This window comes from Leptodactylus fuscus, chromosome 4 (assembly GCF_031893055.1).
Source record: "Leptodactylus fuscus isolate aLepFus1 chromosome 4, aLepFus1.hap2, whole genome shotgun sequence".
Classification (NCBI taxonomy): domain Eukaryota; kingdom Metazoa; phylum Chordata; class Amphibia; order Anura; family Leptodactylidae; genus Leptodactylus; species Leptodactylus fuscus.
Genome location: NC_134268.1, coordinates 2,317,598 through 2,344,676, shown reverse-complemented (window position 1 = coordinate 2,344,676; position 27,079 = coordinate 2,317,598). Strand labels below are relative to the sequence as shown.

The window sequence follows — 27,079 nt, the reverse complement described above, 5'->3', positions numbered from 1 at the left end:
TTATTCATTACATAGCTTGGTAATAAATATTGAGTTGTCATCTTCTCTTTAAAGAGGACCGTCCACCACCTCCAGTTCTTCTCATCCTTTAATACGCGCGCCCCATTGGTTGCGGCACATTTGGAATCTTTTCTCTAGGCCCCACCGTTCCTGAGTAATTTGCTTTGGTGTCTCATATCCTGTCTAGACTCTCTAATATCAAGTGGGTGTCGTCCGGCAGGAGCACGAGAGTGGGCGTGTCTTAGAGCTCCAATCATAGGCAGCCAGTGTCAGAGTCCCGCCCCTCTTGCCTACTCGTGCAGGACACCGCCCACTAGATATTAGAGAGTCTAGATAAGATATGAAACACCCAAACTACTCCGGAACAGTGCGAGAGAGAGAAAAAATACCGATTGCTCTAGAATCAGCGGAGAGCCAACTATTACAAGGTGGAAAGAACTGAAGGTGGTGAAAAGTCCTCTCTATATAATACATAGAATATTTAGTCCATAGGAGACGGATTTATATCCATGTAGCGCTGATTCCGGCACTGCCGATTGGCGAGTGCACACACATCACAGTATATTAAGTGGCTCCCAGTCTTATAACGTATAAATATTCAAAGCATTGCGACTCCGGTTTGGGGAGCGCGGCCTTCTGGGGTCATAGCTTTCCAGTCATTGCCACATTACTATAAGTGGTACCGAAATTCCTAATAAGATGATCCCCAATGTCATGCTGGATTTGTCTGCTGCGTAGCTCGTGGTGGCATTAAGTCCTCGGTTATTACACAGTTCCACGTTGCAGCAGAAGACTTTTCGGATATTTCCGAGCTCATCTTCTTCAGTGGGGTCACAGTCACGAATTGTGGAGCAGCCGCGGATCACAACCTCATTCCCTTGGAATGGGAAAGCTGAAATGTAACATATAAAAGATTATTTCATTTCTGACAATGATTTCTTTATCTATTCTTTTCTACTTATGTCCAGCAGTCTGTAGGTATGGGCGGCGCAGTGTCAGTATATACTGCACACTGACCTGATATTCAACAGAACAAACAAACAAAAGAGCATGTTACCTGGGAAATCCATGGACATGTGACGGACACAGCTGTGTGGATTGTTGCACCGACAGCTCACTAATCAGAACTCTGTATTGTAACAAGCTGTGCACCTACATGACCATAGACTGTCCATCACATGACCATAGACTGTCCATCACATGACCATAGACTGTCCATCACATGACCATAGACTGTCCATCACATGACCGTACACTGTCCATCACATGACCGTAGACTGTCCATCACATGACCGTAGACTGTCCATCACATGACCGTACACTGTCCATCACAGGACCATAGACTGTCCATCACATGACCGTAGACTGTCCATCACATGACCGTACACTGTCCATCACATGATCATATACTGTCTTTTTCCACTGTAGGTATACAATGGATGACATCAGGCAGAGATCTAGAAACCTGTGAGGTATTGGGTAACATGTCCGCCCCACTTTTGTTAATCTAGTACAAGGCTCTCTATTCAGGGTGACAATGTTGCACCTTAGGGACGTGACTATGGACGTACTCACGTATATCTGGGCTCAGCACGGTGGTCTTGCACATACTGTCAGAGGCCGTGCAGTTCTTCTGGTCGGTGCACTCCGAGCTCAGCGTTTCATCCGGACAGTAGTAACAAACGAGTGATTCACCTTAGATATGCAAAATAGGGTTAAAATATTATTATTGTTATTACTTATTTATATAGCAACATTAATTCCATAGTGCTGTACATTATTATATTAATCCCATGATGCTCTGTACATTATTATATTAATCCCATGGTGCTCTGTACATTATTATATTAATCCCATGGTGCTCTGTACATTATTATATTACTCCCATGGTGCTCTGTACATTATTATATTAATTCCATGGTGCTCTGTACATTATTATATTAATCCCATGGTGCTCTGTACATTATTATATTACTCCCATGGTGCTCTGTACATTATTATATTACTCCCATGGTGCTCTGTACATTATTATATTAATTCCATGGTGCTCTGTACATTATTATATTAATCCCATGGTGCTCTGTACATTATTATATTAATCCCATGGTGCTCTGTACATTATTATATTACTCCCATGGTGCTCTGTACATTATTATATTACTCCCATGGTGCTCTGTACATTATTATATTAATTCCATGGTGCTCTGTACATTATTATATTCATCCCATGGTGCTCTGTACATTATTATATTATTCCCATGGTGCTCTGTACATTATTATATTAATTCCATGGTGCTCTGTACATTATTATATTAATCCCATGGTGCTCTGTACATTATTATATTAATCCCATGGTGCTCTGTACATTATTATATTATTCCCATGGTGCTCTGTACATTATTATATTAATTCCATGGTGCTCTGTACATTATTATATTATTCCCATGGTGCTCTGTACATTATTATATTAATCCCATGGTGGTCTGTACATTATTATATTAATCCCATGGTGCTGTACATTATTATAGTAATCCCATGGTGCTCTGTACATTATTATATTAATCCCATGGCGCTCTGTACATTATTATATTAATCCCATGGTGCTCTGTACATTATTATATTATTCCCATGGTGCTCTGTACATTATTATATTAATTCCATGGTGCTCTGTACATTATTATATTAATCCCATGGTGCAGTGTACATTATTATATTAATCCCATGGTGCTCTGTACATTATTATATTAATCCCATGGTGCTCTGTACATTATTATATTACTCCCATGGTGCTCTGTACATTATTATATTAATCTCATGGTGCTCTGTACATTATTATATTAATCCCATGGTGCTCTGTACATTATTATATTAATCTCATGGTGCTCTGTACATTATTATATTAATCCCATGGTGCTCTGTACATTATTATATTAATCCCATGGTGCTCTGTACATTATTATATTAATCCCATGGTGCTGTACTTTATTATATTAATCTCATGGTGCTCTGTACATTATTATATTAATCCCATGGTGCTCTGTACATTATTATATTAATCCCATGGTGCTGTACATTATTATATTAATGCCATGGTGCTCTGTACATTATTATATCAATCCCATGGTGCTCTGTACATTATTATATTAATCCCATGATGCTCTGTACATTATTACATTAATCCCATGGTGCTCTGTACATTATTATATTAATCCCATGGTGCTCTGTACATTATTATATTAATCCCATGGTGGTCTGTACATTATTATATTAATCCCATGGTGCTCTGTACATTATTTTATATTATTCCCATGGTGCTCTGTACATTATTATATTAATCCCATGGTGCTCTGTACATTATTATATTAATCCCATTGTGCTCTGTACATTATTATATTAATCCCATGGTGCTCTGTACATTATTATATTAATCCCATGGTGCTGTACATTATTATATTAATCCCATGGTGCTCTGTACATTATTATATTAATCCCATGGTGCTCTGTACATTATTATATTAATCTCATGGTGCTCTGTACATTATTATATTAATCCCATGGTGCTCTGTACATTATTATATTAATCCCATGGTGCTCTGTACATTATTATATTAATCCCATGGTGCTCTGTACATTATTATATTAATCCCATGGTGCTCTGTACATTATTATATTAATCCCATGGTGCTCTGTACATTATTATATTAATCCCATGGTGCTCTGTACATTATTATATTAATCTCATGGTGCTCTGTACATTATTATATTAATCCCATGGTGCTCTGTACATTATTATATTAATCCCATGGTGCTCTGTACATTATTATATTAATCTCATGGTGCTCTGTACATTATTATATTAATCCCATAGTGCTCTGTACATTATTATATTAATCCCATGGTGCTCTGTACATTATTATATTAATCTCATGGTGCTCTGTACATTATTATATTAATCCCATGGTGCTGTACATTATTATATTAATTCCATGGTGCTGTACATTATTATATTAATTCCATGGTGCTGTACATTATTATATTAATTCCATGGTGCTCTGTTACATTATTATATTAATCCCATGGTGCTGTACATTATTATATTAATTCCATGGTGCTCTGTACATTATTATATTATTCCCATGGTGCTCTGTACATTATTATATTAATCCCATGGTGCTCTGTACATTATTATATTAATCCCCATGGTGCTCTGTACATTATTATATTAATCCCATGGTGGTCTGTACATTATTATATTAATCCCATGGTGCTCTGTACATTATTATATTAATCTCATGGTGCTCTGTACATTATTATATTAATCCCATGGTGCTCTGTACATTATTATATTAATCCCATGGCGCTCTGTACATTATTATTAGAGATGAGCGAACAGTGTTCTATGGAACTCATGTTTGATCGGATATTAGGCTGTTCGGCATGTTCGAATCGAATCGAACACCGCGTGGTAAAGTGCGCCATTACTCGATTCCCCTCCCACCTTCCCTGGCGCCTTTTTTGCTCCAATAACAGCGCAGGGTAGGTGGGACAGGAACTACGACACCGGTGACGTTGAAAAAAGTAGGCAAAACCCATTGGCTGCCGAAAACATGTGACCTCTAATTTAAAAGAACAGCGCCGCCCAGGTTCGCGTCATTCTGAGCTTGCAATTCACCGAGGACGGAGGTTTCCGTCCAGTTAGCTAGGGCTTAGATTCTGGGTAGGCAGGGACAGGCTAGGATAGGAAGGAGAAGACAACCACAACAGCTCTTGTAAGAGCTAAATTCCAGGGAGAAGCTTGTCAGTGTAACGTGGCACTGACGGGCTCAATCGCCGCAACCCAGCTTTCCCAGGATCCTGAATGGAATACACTGTCAGTGTATTCCCGTATACCCGATATATACCCCCGATACCCGTTCCAACGGTGTGCCCCCCCCACCTTCACCCCAGAAATACCCTGCAAGTCCCCTAGCAATAGAATTGGGGCTATATACACCCACAATTTTTACTACTGGTATATAGTGCCATTGTCTGACTGGGAATTCAAAGAATATATTGGGGTTACAAATACCCTCATTTCTTGCTACTGGTATATAGTGCCATTGTCTGACTGGGAATTCAAAGAATATATTGGGGTTATAAATACCCTCATTTCTTGCTACTGCCATATAGTGCCATTGTCTGACTGGGAATTCAAAGAATATATTGGGGTTACGTGCACCCACAATTTTTGCTACTGGTATATAGTGCCAATTTCTAACTGGGAATTCAAAATGCGCAAGGCTCCCGGAAAGGGACGTGGACGAGGCCGTGGGCGAGGTCGGGGGAATGGTTCTGGGGAGCAAGGTAGCAGTGAAGCCACAGGGCGTCCCGTGCCTACTCCTGTGGGGCAGCAAGCATTGCGCCACTCCACAGTGCCAGGGTTGCTTGCCACATTAACTAAACTGCAGGGTACAAACCTTAGTAGGCCCGAGAACCAGGAACAGGTCTTGCAATGGCTGTCAGAGAACGCTTACAGCACATTGTCCAGCAGCCAGTCAGACTCTGCCTCCTCTCCTCCTATTACCCAACAGTCTTGTCCTCCTTCCTCCCAAAATTCCCAAGCTTTACAGAACAATAACCCAAACTGTCCCCTGCTCCCCAGAGCTGTTCTCCGCTCCTTTCATTGTCCCTCAACCTGCCCCTCCACGTCACGATTCCACGAACCTAACAGAGGAGCATCTGTGTCCAGATGCTCAAACACTAGAGTCTCCTCCATCTCCGTTCGATTTGGTGGTGGATGACCAGCAACCCACCCTCATCGACGATGATGTGACGCAGTTGCCGTCAGGGCATCCAGTTGACCGGCGCATTGCGGGAGGAGGAGATGAGACAGGAGTTGGAAGAGGAAGTGGTGGATGATGAGGACACTGACCCGACCTGGACAGGGGGGATGTCAAGCGGGGAAAGTAGTGTGGATGTTGAGGCAGGTGCAGCACCAAAAAGGGTAGCTAGAGGCAGAGGCAGAGGTCAGCAGCTTAGGCGAAGCCAGGCCACACCCGGAATCTCCCAAGATGTTCCAGTTCGTACCCAGCCCCGAAAAACTCCCACCTCGAGGGCACGTTTCTCGAAGGTGTGGAGTTTTTTCAAGGAATGCGCCGAGGACAGATATAGTGTTGTCTGCACAATTTGCCTCTTGAAATTGATTAGGGGCTCTGAGAAGAGCAACCTGTCCACCACTTCAATGCGCCGTCATTTGGAATCCAAGCACTGGAATCAGTGGCAGGCAGCAACGGCAGGACAAAGGCCGCCTGCCGTTCACGCCCCTGCCACTGCCTCTGCCTCTGCCACTGCCACTGCTGACTGTGCTGGCGATGCACTCCAGAGGACGAGCCAGGACACCACTTCATCTGCCTCCGCCACTTTGTTGACTTCTCCCTCATCCTCCCCTGTTCCTGTCTTATCTCCTTCTCCTGCACCATCAAAGGCACCATCAGGCGCTTCTTTACAACAACCCACCATCTCTCAGACATTGGAGCGGCGGCAGAAATACACTGCTAACCACCCCACACAGCGCAAGCCTTGAACGCCAACATCGCTAAACTGCTGGCCCAGGAGATGTTGGCGTTCCGGCTTGTTGAAACTCCCGCCTTCCTGGACCTGATGGCAACTGCGGCACCTCGCTATGCCGTCCCTAGCCATCACTACTTCTCCCGGTGTGCCGTCCCCGCCTTGCACCAGCACGTGTCACTCAACATCAGGCGGGCCCTTAGTTCCGCGCTTTGCACAAAGGTCCACTTGACCACCGACGCGTGGACAAGTGCATGCGGACAGGGACGCTACATTTCACTGACGGCGCACTGGGTGAATGTAGTTGAGGCTGGGACTGCTTCCCAAACTGGCCCGGTGTACCTCGTCTCCCCGCCTAACATTCCTGGCAGGGACACGAGAAGAACACCCCCCTCCTCCTCCCTCCTCTACCGCCTCCTCCTCCGCCACCGCCTCCTCCTCCGCCACCGCCTCCTCCTCCGCTGTTAGATTGACCCCAGCTACGAGTTGGAAACGTTGCAGCACTGGCGTTGGTAGACGTCAGCAGGCTGTGCTGAAGCTGATCAGCTTGGGGGACAGACAGCACACTGCCTCCGAGGTGAGGGATGCCCTCCTCGATGAGACGGCAATATGGTTTGAGCCGCTGCACCTGGGCCCAGGCATGGTCGTTTGTGATAACGGCCGGAACCTGGTAGCAGCTCTGGAGCTTGCCGGACTCCAACATGTTCCATGCCTGGCCCACGTCTTCAACCTAGTGGTGCAACGTTTCCTAAAGAGCTACCCCAATGTTCCAGAGCTACTGGTGAAAGTGCGGCGCATGTGCGCCCACTTTCGCAAGTCGACAGTAGCCGCTGCTAGCTTAAAATCTCTCCAGCAACGCCTGCATGTGCCACAACACCCGGCTTTTGTGCGACGTCCCCACACGCTGGAACTCAACGTTTCAGATGTTGAATAGAGTGGTTGAGCAGCAGAGACCTTTGATGGAATACCAGCTACAAAACCCTAGGGTGCCACAAAGTCAGCTGCCTCAGTTTCTCAGCCATGAGTGGCCATGGATGAGAGACCTTTGTGACATCCTACGGGTCTTTGAGGAGTCCACAAGGAGGGTGAGCTCTGAGGATGCGATGGTGAGCCTTACAATCCTGCTCTTGTGTGTTCTGAGAGAATCCCTGATTGACATCAGGGATAACTCAGATCACACAGAGGAGTTAGGGATAGCATCCGATCCGTCACAGCTGGAGAGTAGGTCCACACATCTGTCCACTTCATCGCGTTTAATGGAGGAGGAGGAGGAGGAGGAGGAGGAAGAAGAAGAGTTGTCCGATGATGTGATGGTGATACAGGAGGCTTCTGGGCAACTTCGAATCGTCCCATTGTTGCAGCGCGGATGGGTAGACATGGAGGATGAGGAGGAAATGGAGATTGAACTTTCCGGTGGGGCCAGAGGAGTCATGCCAACTAACACTGTGGCAGACATGGCTGAGTTCATGTTGGGGTGCTTTACAACCGACAAGCGTATTGTCAAAATCATGGAGGACAACCAGTACTGGATCTTTGCTATCCTTGACCCCCGGTATAAAAACAACATCTCGTCTTTTATTCCGGTAGAGGGGAGGGCCAATCGCATCAATGCTTGCCACAGGCAATTGGTGCAGAATATGATGGAGATGTTTCCAGCATGTGACGTTGGCGGCAGGGAGGGGCAGTTCCTCCAGTAGGCAACCAAGTTCTCACCGGTCCAGACAAACGAGGGGCACACTGTCTAAGGTCTGGGACACCTTCATGGCACCCCCTCGCCAAAGTGCCGCCACGGAGGGGTCCTAGTGTCACCAGGCGTGAGAAATATAGGCGCATGTTGCGGGAATACCTTTCCGACCACAGCCCTGTCCTCTCCGACCCCTCTGCGCCCTACACGTATTGGGTGTCGAAGTTGGACCTGTGGCTTGAACTTGCCCTATATGCCTTGGAGGTGCTGTCCTGTCCTGCCGCCAGCGTCCTATCTGAGAGGGTGTTCAGTGCAGCCGGTGGCATCATCACTGACAAGCGCACCCGTCTGTCAGCTGAGAGTGCCGACCGGCTCACTTTGATAAAAATGAACCACCACTGGATAGAGCCTTCATTTTTGTGCCCACCTGTGTAAAGCACCCCAACATGAAACTCCATGTCTGTACTCAACCTCTCCCAATTCCTCCGCATCCTCATACTCATCCACCATAAGCGTTGCACAATTCTGCTAATACTAGGCTCCCCTCCACCCTGATTTCCCCCAACTCTGCTGGTTAGAGGCTCCCTCCACCCTGATTTCCACCATCTCTGCTGGTTAGAGGCTCCCTCCACCCTGTTTTCCCACAACTCTGCTGGTTAGAGGCTCCCTCCACCCTGAATTTTCACCAACTCTGCTGGTTAGAGGCTCCCTCCACCATGCTTTCCCACAACTCTGCTGGTTAGAGGCTCCCTCCACCCTGCTTTCCCACAACTCTGCTGGTTAGAGGTTCCCTCCACCCTGATTTCCACCAACTCTGCTGGTTAGAGGCTCCCTCCACCATGAATTGGTCCAAACTGGGCTGTTTAGAGGCTCCCCTCCACCATGAATTGGTCCAAACTGGGGTTTTTAGACCCTCCACCATGAATTGGTCCAAACTGGGCTGTTTAGAGGCTCCCTCCACCATGAATTGGTCCAAACTGGGGTTTTTAGAGGCTCCCTCCACCATGAATTGGTCCAAACTGGGCTGTTTAGAGGCTCCCTCCACCATGAATTGGTCCAAAATGGGTTTTTAGAGACTCCCTCCACCATGAATTTGCCCAAACTGGGCTGGTTAGAGGCTCCCTCCACCATGAATTTGCCCAAACTGGGCTGTTTAGAGGCTCCCTCCACCATGAATTGGTCCAAACTGGGCTGTTTAGAGGCTCCCTCCACCATGAATTGGTCCAAACTGGGGTTTTTAGAGGCTCCCTCCACCATGAATTGGTCCAAACTGGGCTGTTTAGAGGCTCCCTCCACCATGAATTGGTCCAAACTGGGCTGGTTAGAGGCTCCCTCCACCATGAATTGGTCCAAACTGGGTTTTTCTAGAGGCTCCCTCCACCATGAATTGGTCCAAACTGGGCTGGTTAGAGGCTCCCTCCACCATGAATTGGTCCAAACTGGGCTGGTTAGAGGCTCCCTCCACCATGAATTTGCCCAAACTGGGCTGGTTAGAGGCTCCCTCCACCATGAATTTGCCCAAACTGGGCTGGTTAGAGGCTCCCTCCACCATGAATTTGCCCAAACTGGGCTGTTTAGAGGCTCCCTCCACCATGAATTGGTCCAAACTGGGCTGTTTAGAGGCTCCCTCCACCATGAATTGGTCCAAACTGGGGTTTTTAGAGGCTCCCTCCACCATGAATTGGTCCAAACTGGGGTTTTTAGAGGCTCCCTGCACCATGAATTTCCCAAAACTTGGCTGTTTAGAGGCTCCCTCCACCATGAATTTGCCCAAACTGGGCTGTTTAGAGGCTCCCTCCATCATGAATTGGTCCAAACTGGGCTGGTTAGAGGCTCCCTCCACCATGAATTTGCCCAAACTGGGCTGTTTAGAGGCTCCCTCCATCATGAATTGGTCCAAACTGGGGTTTTAGAGGCTCCCTCCACCATGAATTGGTCCAAACTGGGCTGTTTAGAGGCTCCCTCCACCATGAATTGGTCCAAACTGGGCTGGTTAGAGGCTCCCTCCACCATGAATTGGTCCAAACTGGGGTTTTTAGAGGCTCCCTCCACCATGAATTGGTCCAAACTGGGGTTTTTAGAGGCTCCCTCCACCATGAATTGGTCCAAACTGGGCTGGTTAGAGGCTCCCTCCACCATGAATTGGTCCAAACTGGGCTGGTTAGAGGCTCCCTCCACCATGAATTTGCCCAAACTGGGCTGGTTAGAGGCTCCCTCCACCATGAATTTGCCCAAACTGGGCTGTTTAGAGGCTCCCTCCATCATGAATTGGTCCAAACTGGGCTGTTTAGAGGCTCCCTCCACCATGAATTGGTCCAAACTGGGCTGTTTAGAGGCTCCCTCCACCATGAATTGGTCCAAACTGGGGTTTTTAGAGGCTCCCTCCACCATGAATTGGTCCAAACTGGGCTGTTTAGAGGCTCCCTCCACCATGAATTGGTCCAAAATGGGTTTTTTAGAGACTCCCTCCACCATGAATTTGCCCAAACTGGGCTGGTTAGAGGCTCCCTCCACCATGAATTTGCCCAAACTGGGCTGTTTAGAGGCTCCCTCCACCATGAATTGGTCCAAACTGGGCTGTTTAGAGGCTCCCTCCACCATGAATTGGTCCAAACTGGGGTTTTTAGAGGCTCCCTCCACCATGAATTGGTCCAAACTGGGCTGTTTAGAGGCTCCCTCCACCATGAATTGGTCCAAACTGGGCTGGTTAGAGGCTCCCTCCACCATGAATTGGTCCAAACTGGTTTTCTAGAGGCTCCCTCCACCATGAATTGGTCCAAACTGGGCTGGTTAGAGGCTCCCTCCACCATGAATTGGTCCAAACTGGGCTGGTTAGAGGCTCCCTCCACCATGAATTTGCCCAAACTGGGCTGGTTAGAGGCTCCCTCCACCATGAATTTGCCCAAACTGGGCTGGTTAGAGGCTCCCTCCACCATGAATTTGCCCAAACTGGGCTGTTTAGAGGCTCCCTCCATCATGAATTGGTCCAAACTGGGGTTTTTAGAGGCTCCCTCCACCATGAATTGGTCCAAACTGGGCTGTTTAGAGGCTCCCTCCACCATGAATTGGTCCAAACTGGGGTTTTTAGAGGCTCCCTCCACCATGAATTGGTCCAAACTGGGCTGTTTAGAGGCTCCCTCCACCATGAATTGGTCCAAACTGGGGTTTTTAGAGGCTCCCTCCACCATGAATTGGTCCAAACTGGGCTGTTTAGAGGCTCCCTCCACCATGAATTGGTCCAAAATGGGTTTTTTAGAGACTCCCTCCACCATGAATTTGCCCAAACTGGGCTGGTTAGAGGCTCCCTCCACCATGAATTTGCCCAAACTGGGCTGTTTAGAGGCTCCCTCCACCATGAATTGGTCCAAACTGGGCTGTTTAGAGGCTCCCTCCACCATGAATTTGCCCAAACTGGGCTGTTTAGAGGCTCCCTCCATCATGAATTGGTCCAAACTGGGCTGGTTAGAGGCTCCCTCCACCATGAATTGGTCCAAACTGGGTTTTCTAGAGGCTCCCTCCACCATGAATTGGTCCAAACTGGGCTGGTTAGAGGCTCCCTCCACCATGAATTTGCCCAAACTGGGCTGTTTAGAGGCTCCCTCCATCATGAATTGGTCCAAACTGGGCTGTTTAGAGGCTCCCTCCACCATGAATTGGTCCAAACTGGGCTGGTTAGAGGCTCCCTCCACCATGAATTGGTCCAAACTGGGGTTTTTAGAGGCTCCCTCCACCATGAATTGGTCCAAACTGGGGTTTTTAGAGGCTCCCTGCACCATGAATTTCCCAAAACTTGGCTGTTTAGAGGCTCCCTCCACCATGAATTTGCCCAAACTGGGCTGTTTAGAGGCTCCCTCCATCATGAATTGGTCCAAACTGGGCTGGTTAGAGGCTCCCTCCACCATGAATTTGCCCAAACTGGGCTGTTTAGAGGCTCCCTCCATCATGAATTGGTCCAAACTGGGGTTTTAGAGGCTCCCTCCACCATGAATTGGTCCAAACTGGGCTGTTTAGAGGCTCCCTCCACCATGAATTGGTCCAAACTGGGCTGGTTAGAGGCTCCCTCCACCATGAATTGGTCCAAACTGGGGTTTTTAGAGGCTCCCTCCACCATGAATTGGTCCAAACTGGGGTTTTTAGAGGCTCCCTCCACCATGAATTGGTCCAAACTGGGCTGGTTAGAGGCTCCCTCCACCATGAATTGGTCCAAACTGGGCTGGTTAGAGGCTCCCTCCACCATGAATTGGTCCAAACTGGGCTGGTTAGAGGCTCCCTCCACCATGAATTTGCCCAAACTGGGCTGGTTAGAGGCTCCCTCCACCATGAATTTGCCCAAACTGGGCTGGTTAGAGGCTCCCTCCACCATGAATTTGCCCAAACTGGGCTGTTTAGAGGCTCCCTCCATCATGAATTGGTCCAAACTGGGGTTTTAGAGGCTCCTCCATCATGAATTGGTCCAAACTGGGCTGTTTAGAGGCTCCCTCCACCATGAATTGGTCCAAACTGGGCTGGTTAGAGGCTCCCTCCACCATGAATTGGTCCAAACTGGGGTTTTTAGAGGCTCCCTCCACCATGAATTGGTCCAAACTGGGGTTTTTAGAGGCTCCCTCCACCATGAATTGGTCCAAACTGGGGTTTTTAGGGGCTCCCTCCACCATGAATTTCCCAAAACTTGGCTGTTTAGAGGCTCCCTCCACCATGAATTTGCCCAAACTGGGCTGTTTAGAGGCTCCCTCCATCATGAATTGGTCCAAACTGGGCTGTTTAGAGGTTCCCTCCATCATGAATTGGTCCAAACTGGGCTGTTTAGAGGCTCCCTCCATCATGAATTGGTCCAAACTGGGTTTTTTAGAGGCTCCCTCCACCATGAATTGGTCCAAACTGGGCTGGTTAGAGGCTCCCTCCACCATGAATTGGTCCAAACTGGGCTGGTTAGAGGCTCCCTCCACCATGAATTGGTCCAAACTAGGCTGGTTAGAGGCTCCCTCCACCATGAATTGGTCCAAACTGGGTTGGTTAGAGGCTCCCTCCACCATGAATTGGTCCAAACTGGGCTGGTTAGAGGCTCCCTCCACCATGAATTGGTCCAAACTGGGGTTTTTAGAGGCTCCCTCCACCATGAATTTCCCAAAACTTGGCTGTTTAGAGGCTCCCTCCACCATGAATTTGCCCAAACTGGGCTGTATAGAGGCTCCGTCCATCATGAATTGGTCCAAACTGGGCTGTTTAGAGGCTCCCTCCATCATGAATTGGTCCAAACTGGGCTGTTTATAGGGCTCCCTCCATCATGAATTGGTCCAAACTGGGCTGTTTAGAGGCTCCCTCCACCATGAATTGGTCCAAACTGGGCTGGTTAGAGGCTCCCTCCACCATGAATTGGTCCAAACTGGGGTTTTTAGAGGCTCCCTCCACCATGAATTGGTCCAAACTGGGGTTTTTAGAGGCTCCCTCCACCATGAATTGGTCCAAACTGGGGTTTTTTAGGGGCTCCCTCCACCATGAATTTCCCAAAACTTGGCTGTTTAGAGGCTCCCTCCACCATGAATTTGCCCAAACTGGGCTGTTTAGAGGCTCCCTCCATCATGAATTGGTCCAAAACTGGGCTGTTTAGAGGTTCCCTCCATCATGAATTGGTCCAAACTGGGCTGTTTAGAGGCTCCCTCCATCATGAATTGGTCCAAACTGGGTTTTTTTAGAGGCTCCCTCCACCATGAATTGGTCCAAACTGGGCTGGTTAGAGGCTCCCTCCACCATGAATTGGTCCAAACTGGGCTGGTTAGAGGCTCCCTCCACCATGAATTGGTCCAAACTAGGCTGGTTAGAGGCTCCCTCCACCATGAATTGGTCCAAACTGGGTTGGTTAGAGGCTCCCTCCACCATGAATTGGTCCAAAACTGGGCTGGTTAGAGGCTCCCTCCACCATGAATTGGTCCAAACTGGGGTTTTTAGAGGCTCCCTCCACCATGAATTTCCCAAAACTTGGCTGTTTAGAGGCTCCCTCCACCATGAATTTGCCCAAACTGGGCTGTATAGAGGCTCCGTCCATCATGAATTGGTCCAAACTGGGCTGTTTAGAGGCTCCCTCCATCATGAATTGGTCCAAACTGGGCTGTTTATAGGCTCCCTCCATCATGAATTGGTCCAAACTGGGCTGTTTAGAGGCTCCCTCCACCATGAATTTGCCCAAACTGGGTGTTTAGAGGCTCCCTCCACCATGAATTGGTCCAAACTCTGCTGGTTAGAGGCTCAATCCACCCTGATTTTCAAAACAAATGTTGGTGCCAACCTCAACTTACTACAAGGGCCAAATTCACTGCTGGTGACAAGCTCTCCTCACTGCAAGTGCCAAATACACATGTTTCAAGGTGTTTTCCTACTGTCAGAGAGGTGGTATTGAGTGTGTAAAGTGTGTAGTTGTTAGGCTGTGATGTTGGGGTAATAGAGGGTCTTTGGTGTGTTAGATGCCCCCAGACATGCTTCCCCTGCTGTCCCAGTGTCATTCCAGAGGTGTTGGCATCATTTCCTGGGGTGTCATAGTGGACTTGGTGACCCTCCAGACACGGATTTGGGTTTCCCCCTTAACGAGTATCTGTTCCCCATAGACTATAATGGGGTTTGAAACCCGTTCGAACACACGAACATTGAGCGGCTGTTCGAATCGAATTTCGAACCTCGAACATTTTAGTGTTCGCTCATCTCTAATTATTATATTAATCCCATGGTGCTCTGTACATTATTATATTAATCCCATGGTGCTCTGTACATTATTATATTAATCCCATGGTGCTCTGTACATTATTATATTAATCCCATGGTGCTCTGTACATTATTATATTACTCCCATGGTGCTCTGTACATTATTATATTAATCTCATGGTGCTGTACATTATTATATTAATCCCATGATGCTCTGTACATTATTATATTAATCCTATGGTGCTCTGTACATTATTATATTAATCCCATGGTGCTCTGTACATTATTATATTAATCCCATGGTGCTCTGTACATTATTATATTAATCCTATGGTGCTCTGTACATTATTATATTAATCCCATGGTGCTCTGTACATTATTATATTAATCCCATGGTGCTCTGTACATTATTATATTAATCTCATGGTGCTCTGTACATTATTATATTAATCCCATGGTGCTCTGTACATTATTATATTAATCCCATGGTGCTCTGTACATTATTATATTAATCCCATGGTGCTCTGTACATTATTATATTAATCCCATGGTGCTCTGTACATTATTATATTAATCCCATGGTGCTCTGTACATTATTATATTAATCCCATGTTGCTCTGTACATTATTATATTAATCCCATGGTGCTCTGTACATTATTATATTAATCCTATGGTGCTCTGTACATTATTATATTAATCCCATGGTGCTCTGTACATTATTATATTAATCCCATGGTGCTCTGTACATTATTATATTAATCTCATGGTGCTCTGTACATTATTATATTAATCCCATGGTGCTCTGTACATTATTATATTAATCTCATGGTGCTCTGTACATTATTATATTAATCCCATGGTGCTCTGTACATTATTATATTAATCCCATGGTGCTCTGTACATTATTATATTAATCCCATGGTGCTCTGTACATTATTATATTAATCCCATGGTGCTCTGTACATTATTATATTAATTCCATGGTGCTCTGTACATTATTATATTAATCCCATGGTGCTGTACATTATTATATTACTCCCATGGTGCTCTGTACATTATTATATTAATCCCATGGTGCTCTGTACATTATTATATTAATCCCATGGTGCTCTGTACATTATTATATTAATCCCATGGTGTTCTGTACATTATTATATTAATCCCATGGTGCTGTACATTATTATATTAATTCCATGGTGCTCTGTACATTATTATATTAATCCCATGGTGCTCTGTACATTATTATATTAATTCCATGGTGATCTGTACATTATTATATTAATCCCATGGTGCTCTGTACATTATTATATTAATCCCATGGTGCTCTGTACATTATTATATTAATCCCATGGTGCTGTACATTATTATATTAATCCCATGGTGCTCTGTACATTATTATATTAATCCCATGGTGTTCTGTACATTATTATATTAATCCCATGGTGCTGTACATTATTATATTAATTCCATGGTGCTCTGTACATTATTATATTAATCCCATGGTGCTCTGTACATTATTATATTAATTCCATGGTGATCTGTACATTATTATATTAATCCCATGGTGCTCTGTACATTATTATATTAATCCCATGGTGCTCTGTACATTATTATATTAATCCCATGGTGCTGTACATTATTATATTAATTCCATGGTGCTCTGTACATTATTATATTAATCCCATGGTGCTCTGTACATTATTATATTAATTCCATGGTGATCTGTACATTATTATATTAATCCCATGGTGCTCTGTACATTATTATATTAATCCCATGGTGCTGTACATTATTATATTAATCTCATGGTGCTCTGTACATTATTATATTAATCCCATGGTGCTCTGTACATTATTATATTAATCCCATGGTGCTGTACATTATTATATTAATCCCATGGTGCTCTGTACATTATTATATTAATTCCATGGTGCTCTGTACATTATTATATTAATCCCATGGTGCTCTGTACATTATTATATTAATTCCATGGTGATCTGTACATTATTATATTAATCCCATGGTGCTCTGTACATTATTATATTAATCCCATGGTGCTGTACATTATTATATTAATCTCATGGTGCTCTGTACATTATTATATTAATCCCATGGTGCTCTGTACATTATTATATTAATCCCATGGTGCTGTACATTATTATATTAATCCCATGGTGCTCTGTACATTATTATATTAATCCCATCGTGCTGTACATTATTATATTAATCCCATGGTGCTCTGTACATTATTATATTAATCCCATGGTGCTGTACATTATTATATTAATCTCATGGTGCTCTGTACATTATTATATTAATCCCATGGTGCTCTGTACATTATTATATTAATCCCATGGTGCTCTGTACATTATTATATTAATTCCATGGTACTGTACATTATTATATTAATCCCATGGTGCTGTACATTATTATATTAATCTCATGGTGCTCTGTACATTATTATATTAATCCCATGCTGCTCTGTACATTATTATATTAATCCCATGGTGCTCTGTACATTATTATATTAATCTCATGGTGCTCTGTACATTATTATATTAATCCCATGGTGCTCTGTACATTATTATATTAATCCCATGGTGCTCTGTACATTATTATATTAATCCCATGGTGCTCTGTACATTATTATATTAATTCCATGGTGTTGTACATTATTATATTAATCCCATGGTGCTCTGTACATTATTATATTAATTCCATGGTGCTCTGTACATTATTGTATTAATCCCATGGTGCTGTACATTATTATATTAATTCCATGGTACTGTACATTATTATATTAATCCCATGGTGCTGTACATTATTATATTAATCCCATGGTGCTGTACATTATTATATTAATCTCATGGTGCTCTGTACATTATTATATTAATCCCATGCTGCTCTGTACATTATTATATTAATCCCATGGTGCTCTGTACATTATTATATTAATCCCATGGTGCTCTGTACATTATTATATTAATCCCATGGTGCTCTGTACATTATTGTATTAATCCCATGGTGCTCTGTACATTATTATATTAATTCCATGGTGCTCTGTACATTATTGTATTAATCCCATGGTGCTCTGTACATTATTGTATTAATCCCATGGTGCTCTGTACATTATTATATTAATTCCATGGTGCTCTGTACATTATTGTATTAATCCCATGGTGCTGTACATTATTATATTAATCCCATGGTGCTCTGTACATTATTGTATTAATCCCATGGTGCTCTGTACATTATTATATTAATTCCATGGTGCTCTGTACATTATTGTATTAATCCCATGGTGCTGTACATTATTATATTAATATGAATGTGGCGAGGTAGACCTGTCTTGCAGAGGTGAGTGTGAACAAGTGCGAAAATAAGAAACTCTCTCATGTAAACCCCACCCTCGACTCCTGCCTCATGCTGTATACGGGGACAGTAATATCCTTTGCTGAGCAGATCCTAAGTTACATAATGTCTTATACCTCAGCCACATCCAGAGCTGCAGTCACAATTTGGTAGTTGCCCTGAGACTCATTCTGCAGTCACATCTAGAGCTGTAGTTACACTGTGCCTTGTACTGCAATCACATCTAGAGCTGCATTCTCAGTAATTGTAAAACACATCCTATAATATAATGACATCCAGATCTGTATCTAAGACTCTGTAGTTTCATTGTGTTTTATACTCCGTTCACTTCCAGGACTGCGGTATCCATTAGGCTGTTACATAATGAGTTATACCTTAGTTACATTCAGAGCTGCAGTCACAATTTAGCAGTTTTACCATGTTTTATATAAGTCACATCCAGAGCTGCATTTAGAATTCAGCTGTCACAACATGTCTTGTACTCCGATCACATCCTGACCTGATTCTACATTTCTGTACTTTCATAACCTAGTTACATCTAGAGCTGCAGTTTCCTCGTGTGTTATACTCCAGTCACCTTCAGATCTGCAGTCACAATTCTGCAGTTATATCATCTTTTACACAACAAATCCAATTATCTTCCAATTAAATTAAATATTGTATGTTATATGACAAACCCAGAGCTGCATTCAGAGTTCTGCTGTTACTTTGCACACCCGGTTACATCCAGAGCTGCAATCAGTATTCTGCTGTTACATAGCACACCCGGTTACATCCACAGCTGCAATCAGTATTCTGCTGTTACATAGCACACCCGGTTACATCCAGAGCTGCATTCAGAATTCTGCTGTTACATTGAGCACCCAGTTACATCCAGTTACATCCAGAGCTGCATTCAGAATTCTACTGTTACATTGAGCACCCAGTTACATCCAGTTACATCCAGAGCTGCATTCAGAATTCTAGTGTTACATTGCACACCCAGTTACATCCAGAGCTGCAATCAGAATTCTACTGTTACATTGTACACCCAGTTACATCCAGAGCTGCAATCAGAATTCTACTGTTACATTGTACACCCAGTTACATCCAGAGCTGCAGTCAGAATTCTGCTTACATTGTACACCCAGTTACATCCAGAGCTGCAGTCAGAATTCTAGTGTTACATTGTGCACCCAGTTACATCCAGAGCTGCAATCAGAATTCTAGTGTTACATTGTACACCCAGTTACATCCAGAGCTGCAATCAGAATTCTAGTGTTACATTGCACACCCAGTTACATCCAGAGCTGCAGTCAGAATTCTGCTTACATTGTACACCCAGTTACATCCAGAGCTGCAGTCAGAATTCTAGTGTTACATTGTGCACCCAGTTACATCCAGAGCTGCAATCAGAATTCTAGTGTTACATTGTACACCCAGTTACATCCAGAGCTGCAGTCAGAATTCTAGTGTTACATTGTACACCCAGTTACATCCAGAGCTGCAGTCAGAATTCTAGTGTTACATTGCACACCCAGTTACATCCAGAGCTGCATTCAGAGTTCTGCTGTTACATTGTACACCCAGTTACATCCAGAGCTGCAGTCAGAATTCTGCTTACATTGTAAACCCATTTACAACCAGAGCTGCATTAAGAATTCTACTGTTACATTGCACACCCGGTTACATCCAGAGCTGCAGTCAGAATTCTAGTGTTACATTGCACACCCAGTTACATCCAGAGCTGCATTCAAAATTCTAGTTTTACAGTGTACATCCAGTTACATCCAGAGCTGCATTCACAATTCTGCTTACATTGTACACCCAGTTACATCCAGAGCTGCATTCAGAATTCTAGTGTTACATTGCACACCCAGTTACATCCAGAGCTGCATTCAGAATTCTGCTGTTACATTGTACACCCAGTTACATCCAGAGCTACATTCAGAGTTCTGCTGTTACATTGTACACCCAGTTACATCCAGAGCTGCATTAAGAATTCTGCTTACATTGTACACCCAGTTACAACCAGAGCTGCATTCAGTATTCTGCTGTTACATTGTACACCCAGTTACATCCAGAGCTGCAGTCAGAGTTCTGCTGTTACATTGCACACCCAGTTACATCCAGAGCTGCATTCAGAGTTCTGCTGTTACATTGTACACCCAGTTACATCCAGAGCTACATTCAGAGTTCTGCTGTTACATTGTACACCCAGTTACATCCAGAGCTACATTCAGAGTTCTGCTGTTACATTGTACACCCATTTACAACCAGAGCTGCATTAAGAATTCTGCTTACATTGTACACCCAGTTACAACCAGAGCTGCATTCAGTATTCTGCTGTTACATTGTACACCCAGTTACATCCAGAGCTGCATTCAGAGTTCTAGTGTTACATTGCACACCCGGTTACATCCAGAGCTGCAGTCAGAATTCTGCTGTTACATTGCACACCCAGTTACATCCAGAGCTGCATTCAGAATTCTGCTTACATTGTACACCCAGTTATAACCAGAGCTGCATTAAGAATTCTAGTGTTACATTGCACACCCAGTTACATCCAGAGCTGCATTCAGAGTTCTAGTGTTACATTGTGCACCCAGTTACATCCAGAGCTGCATTCAGAATTCTACTGTTACATTGTGCATCCAGTTACATCCAGAGCTGCATTCAGAGTTCTGCTGTTACATTGTGCATCCAGTTACATCCAGAGCTGCATTAAGAATTCTAGTGTTACATTGCACACCCGGTTACATACAGAGCTGCAGTCAGAATTCTACTGTTACATTGTGCATCCAGTTACATCCAGAGCTGCATTCAGAGTTCTGCTGTTACAGTGTGCATCCAGTTACATCCAGAGCTGCATTCAGAGTTCTAGTGTTACATTGTGCACCCAGTTACATCCAGAGCTGCAGTCAGAATTCTAGTGTTACATTGCACACCCAGTTACATCCAGAGCTGCAGTCAGTATTCTGCTGTTACATTGTACACCCAGTTACATCCAGAGCTGCATTCAGAGTTCTGCTGTTACATTGTACACCCAGTTACATCCAGAGCTGCATTCAGAGTTCTGCTGTTACATTGCACACCCATTTACAACCAGAGCTGCATTAAGAATTCTGCTTACATTGTACACCCAGTTACAACCAGAGCTGCATTCAGTATTCTGCTGTTACATTGTACACCCAGTTACATCCAGAGCTGCATTAAGAATTCTAGTGTTACATTGCACACCCGGTTACATACAGAGCTGCATTCAGAATTCTACTGTTACATTGTGCATCCAGTTACATCCAGAGCTGCATTCAGAGTTCTGCTGTTACATTGTGCATCCAGTTACATCCAGAGCTGCATTAAGAATTCTAGTGTTACATTGCACACCCGGTTACATACAGAGCTGCAGTCAGAATTCTACTGTTACATTGTGCATCCAGTTACATCCAGAGCTGCATTCAGAGTTCTGCTGTTACAGTGTGCATCCAGTTACATCCAGAGCTGCATTAAGAATTCTAGTGTTACATTGCACACCCAGTTACATCCAGAGCTGCATTCAGAGTTCTAGTGTTACATTGTGCACCCAGTTACATCCAGAGCTGCAGTCAGAATTCTAGTGTTACATTGCACACCCAGTTACATCCAGAGCTGCAGTCAGTATTCTGCTGTTACATTGTACACCCAGTTACATCCAGAGCTGCATTCAGAGTTCTGCTGTTACATTGTACACCCAGTTACATCCAGAGCTGCATTCAGAGTTCTGCTGTTACATTGTACACCCAGTTACATCCAGAGCTGCATTCAGAGTTCTGCTGTTACATTGTACACCCAGTTACATCCAGAGCTGCATTCAGAGTTCTGCTGTTACATTGCACACCCATTTACAACCAGAGCTGCATTAAGAATTCTGCTTACATTGTACACCCAGTTACATCCAGAGCTACATTCAGTATTCTGCTGTTACATTGTACACCCAGTTACATCCAGAGCTGCATTCAGTATTCTGCTGTTACATTGTACACCCAGTTACATCCAGAGCTGCATTAAGAATTCTAGTGTTACATTGCACACCCGGTTACATCCAGAGCTGCATTCAGAATTCTACTGTTACATTGCACACCCAGTTACATCCAGAGCTACATTCAGAATTCTACTGTTACATTGTACACCCAGTTACATCCAGAGCTGCATTAAGAATTCTAGTGTTACATTGCACACCCAGTTACATCCAGAGCTGCATTCAGAATTCTACTGTTACATTGTACACCCAGTTACATCCAGAGCTGCATTAAGAATTCTAGTGTTACATTGCACACCCGGTTACATCCAGAGCTGCAGTCAGAATTCTGCTGTTACATTGCACACCCAGTTACATCCAGAGCTGCATTCAGAGTTCTGCTGTTACATTGCACACCCAGTTACATCCAGAGCTGCATTCAGAATTCTGCTGTTACATTGCACACCCAGTTACAACCAGAGCTGCATTCAGTATTCTGCTGTTACATTGTACACCCAGTTACATCCAGAGCTGCATTCAGAGTTCTAGTGTTACATTGCACACCCGGTTACATCCAGAGCTGCAGTCAGAATTCTGCTGTTACATTGCACACCCAGTTACATCCAGAGCTGCATTCAGAATTCTGCTTACATTGTACACCCAGTTATAACCAGAGCTGCATTAAGAATTCTAGTGTTACATTGCACACCCAGTTACATCCAGAGCTGCATTCAGAGTTCTGCTGTTACATTGCACACCCGGTTACATCCAGAGCTACATTCAGAGTTCTAGTGTTACATTGTGCACCCAGTTACATCCAGAGCTGCATTCAGAATTCTACTGTTACATTGTGCATCCAGTTACATCCAGAGCTGCATTAAGAATTCTAGTGTTACATTGCACACCCAGTTACATCCAGAGCTGCATTCAGAGTTCTGCTGTTACATTGCACACCCAGTTACATCCAGAGCTGCATTCAGAATTCTGCTGTTACATTGCACACCCAGTTACATCCAGAGCTGCATTCAGAATTCTACTGTTACATTGCACACCCAGTTACATCCAGAGCTGCATTCAGAGTTCTGCTGTTACATTGTGCACCCAGTTACATCCAGTTACATCCAGAGCTACATTCAGAGTTCTGCTGTTACATTGTACACCCAGTTACATCCAGAGCTGCAATCCGTATTCTGCTGTTACATTGCACACCCAGTTACATCCAGAGCTGCATTCAGAGTTCTGCTGTTACATTGCACACCCAGTTACATCCAGAGCTGCATTCAGAGTTCTGCTGTTACATTGTACACCCAGTTACATCCAGAGCTGCATTTAGAATTCTGTGGTTAAACTTCAGTTGCAGCAACCACAATACGATAAATGATGTCTTCTACTGCAGTCACATCCGGAGCTGCATGCACAGTCAAGCGGTTACATTTACAAAAAATTGGTACAGAATGACACCCCATGGGTCATGAAAGAAAGGTTTGGAAATGATGACGGGAAAAAGTGGTGAGGACGAGCACCAGGGAGAAGAAGGATGGAGAGAAGTCTGAAGATCCAACCACAAGACGGAAGATTTCAGAGAAATACCGGCCATATGGTCATAAGAAAGATATAAGGATCTTACCGGGCAAGGAACACAAGGTCAGGACGACCAAAACAATCCCAAAAATATTCATACTGAAGTCCTAATGATGATGAGATCTTCTCTGCTCCTGAGATGCTCCTGAGATGCTCCTGAGACGTTCTGGTACTGGAGGACCTGCTGACGTGACTATAGAGACATCTCCTCCTTATATATAACAAGGAGCCGGTTCCTCCACATGTCACCAGAACTGATTGAGTCATTTGCATTCTTGTGGGCCGGTACCAGAATCGGCTTATTCAAAGGTAGGATGAGCAGCTCAGCACGCCCTCGGGTCACCGCCACCTCCTGGCACACAACGTCACGAAACACACTCAGGAATCTCAGGTTACTTTATATCAATCCCCCAGGGCTGAACATCTGAGGTCAATAACTCTGCTCTTCACAATTCATTTCTTATGAAACTTTGTTGAAACTGCAGCTAAATCTTTATTGATTGTGAAACTTTGTAACGTTTTTGGATTAACCCTTCACCGGGTTTCATTTTGTTTTTGAAAACAATCTTAGAAGTGTTTTTTGGGACCTTTGGATCAGACCTGACACACAACATATGAACCTCAATATAGAAGAGTGAATGAGGCCTCCTCATGACCTCCATGACAAAAACAGAAAACGAACCGTTTCATCACGACTGACCCAAATATTCCAAATTGTTCAGTTTCATTAGAAATGGCGATTCGTCTCACACATCTTCTTCGAGCTCCTACTGACCAAAAAATCAACAAAAAGAAGTGTGAGCCGTCAGAATGAGCAGAAAACGTCAGCAGGGGAAGACAAAAGGAGAAGACTGGTGCAAGTACTACCAATAGGAATCTGGAGTGTAACAAGCTCAGCAACACTACTTCCAGTCCTGACACCTCCTCCGTAGCCGCAATGTTGTCACACTTCCGGAGAATACAGACATCTTTGAAAGCAGTGAAACACAAATATTGACGCGGGGTTCACATTAGCATTCAAATTTGTGTTTGGGGGTCCCCTGAATGGAAATCTAGTCCGCTTAAAAAAAGTGGTTACCCTTGGAAAACCGTGAATAGACTATAATGGGGTCTGCCAGGATTTCACCGGAAAAGAACAGAAAAATGAGAGAAAAGCTCTGCTTGCAGGACCCCAGCGGAGAGCGGGCGCAGACGTGAGCCTGAGTCAGAGTTCTGTGGCTGGCATTTTCAGCTAGGAGACCGGGCACACACTGGCAGCGCGGCACAAATCATTCTTTAGTCTAATTCAGGGCCAGTTCAGATGTAGCAAGAACCACAAGCCATGAGGATGAGATTCGTCCAGGCCACTTTGTGAGGATCATCGGTCTGTGTGCAGGAAATCCTAGGGGCGTACCCAAGGGAACAGTTCACCAGCCTCGTGCTGACCATGGCCGCCCACTGCTTTGCTCAATAATATTACCCATCAGCACCAGGCAGAGGCGTAGCTGGAGGTTCAGCAACCCCTGTCTGTCATCCTTAGATGAATGGATCTGCCGCCTCTCCCGGCACCGCGCACAGGACGTCTGGGTCTCAGTGCAGGAGGTGGATGCTGTGACGTCATCGCGCCCACCAGTGCCGAGAGCAGAGAAATTCTATCTGTGGTCTCGGGGTCTTGTAGATCGCAGGACTCAGCTGGATTGTGATTGCAGGATGCAGACACCAATCTAGTTAGCAGTGTGTATTAGTGGCAGCCCATGGGAGGGCCCCACCATGTCATTGGGCCCGGGACAGCTGCCCCCTCCCCCCACTAGTAACATCACTGCCACCAGGACATCGGTAGCTCGTAGGCTACTGAGCCCTGCTGGTAACTAATGAGCAATTCCATTAATACCAACCAGCTGCGGATCTAGGGCCGAGCGAACCGGGCCCAGGTGTGGCCCCGACTCAGCACCGCACCTCTAATGAGGGTGGCAGCCCGGGCGATTTTTTTTTTCTTTATTTTACTTTTCTTTTTTCTTTGTACCAGCGCAGGAGAGGTGCCGCTCTGCGTGCGCTGGTTCAGACGTCTACGTATTAGTGTACGCTGATACTTAGACGTCTGACGAGAGAAGAGACTCGCAGAGGCAGCGGGAGCAGCAGCAGCGCGATCGGGAAGTATAATAACATTTTTTAGTTTTATTTACCAACCTCCCCGGACCTGATTACTGCCGCCCCCGCTTCCCCTTGTACTATAGGCCACGGAGGACGGCAGTGAATAGGCCCGGGCCAGGCCGCGATCCCACTGCCACTATTATTATACTCTTATACTCTTTTCAGACCCCCAAGTATAATAATCGGAGTCCCAGGGGAGGGGAGGGAACATAATAAACAGTGTTACTCACCCCTCTGGCATCCGATGTTACTCCTAGCATGCTTCGGCCGTATATGGTAATGCCCAGACGTCACGTGGTCTGGTATATTACAATATAGGCCCGAAGCCTGTGCTAGCAGTAACATATAGGTCCGAAGCCTGTGCTAGCAGTACCATATAGGCCCCGAAGCCTGTGCTAGTAGTACCATATAGGTCCGAAGCCTGTGCTAGCAGTACCATATAGGCCCCGAAGCCTGTGCTAGTAGTACCATATAGGCCCGAAGCCTGTGCTAGCAGTACCATATAGGCCCGAAGCCTGTGCTAGCAGTACCATATAGGCCCGAAGCCTGTGCTAGCAGTACCATATAGGCCCGAAGCCTGTGCTAGCAGTACCATATAGGCCCGAAGCCTGTGCTAGCGGTAACATATAGGCCCGAAGCCTGTGCTAGCAGTACCATATAGGTCCGAAGCCTGTGCTAGCAGTACCATATAGGCCCGAAGCCTGTGCTAGCAGTACCATATAGGCCCGAAGCCTGTGCTAGCAGTACCATATAGGCCCGAAGCCTGTGCTAGCAGTAACATATAGGTCCGAAGCCTGTGCTAGCAGTACCATATAGGCCCCGAAGCCTGTGCTAGTAGTACCATATAGGCCCGAAGCCTGTGCTAGCAGTACCATATAGGCCCCGAAGCCTGTGCTAGCAGTACCATATAGGCCCGAAGCCTGTGCTAGCAGTACCATATAGGCCCCGAAGCCTGTGCTAGCAGTACCATATAGGTCCGAAGCCTGTGCTAGCAGTACCATATAGGCCCCGAAGCCTGTGCTAGCAGTACCATATAGGTCCGAAGCCTGTGCTAGCAGTACCATATAGGCCCCGAAGCCTGTGCTAGCAGTACCAT

At 45.1% G+C, this 27,079-nt stretch overlaps 1 protein-coding gene across 1 annotated transcript; it reads right to left on the bottom strand.

Annotated features, from left to right (window-relative positions):
* Positions 1-596: 596 nt before the first annotated feature.
* On the bottom strand, positions 597-24,106 carry LOC142201219 (ly6/PLAUR domain-containing protein 2-like). The gene is made up of 3 exons (XM_075272043.1): positions 23,900-24,106; positions 1,576-1,695; positions 597-892 (listed from the first exon to the last, which is right to left on the bottom strand). Exons 1-3 carry the CDS (start codon positions 23,949-23,951, stop codon positions 657-659), a joined length of 408 nt encoding a protein of 135 aa, XP_075128144.1. The 5' UTR covers positions 23,952-24,106; the 3' UTR covers positions 597-656.
* Between the last annotated feature and the right edge of the window lie 2,973 nt (positions 24,107-27,079).

Coding starts and splice junctions, on each gene's coding strand:
- LOC142201219 (XM_075272043.1), bottom strand. CDS start 23,951: ATGAATATTTTTGGGATTGTTTTGGTCGTCCTGACCTTGTGTTCCTTG. Junction 1,696..23,899: donor GACCTTGTGTTCCTTGCCCG/GTAAGATCCTTA, acceptor TGCATATCTAAG/GTGAATCACTCGTTTGTTAC. Junction 893..1,575: donor CGTGCTGAGCCCAGATATAC/GTGAGTACGTCC, acceptor GTTACATTTCAG/CTTTCCCATTCCAAGGGAAT.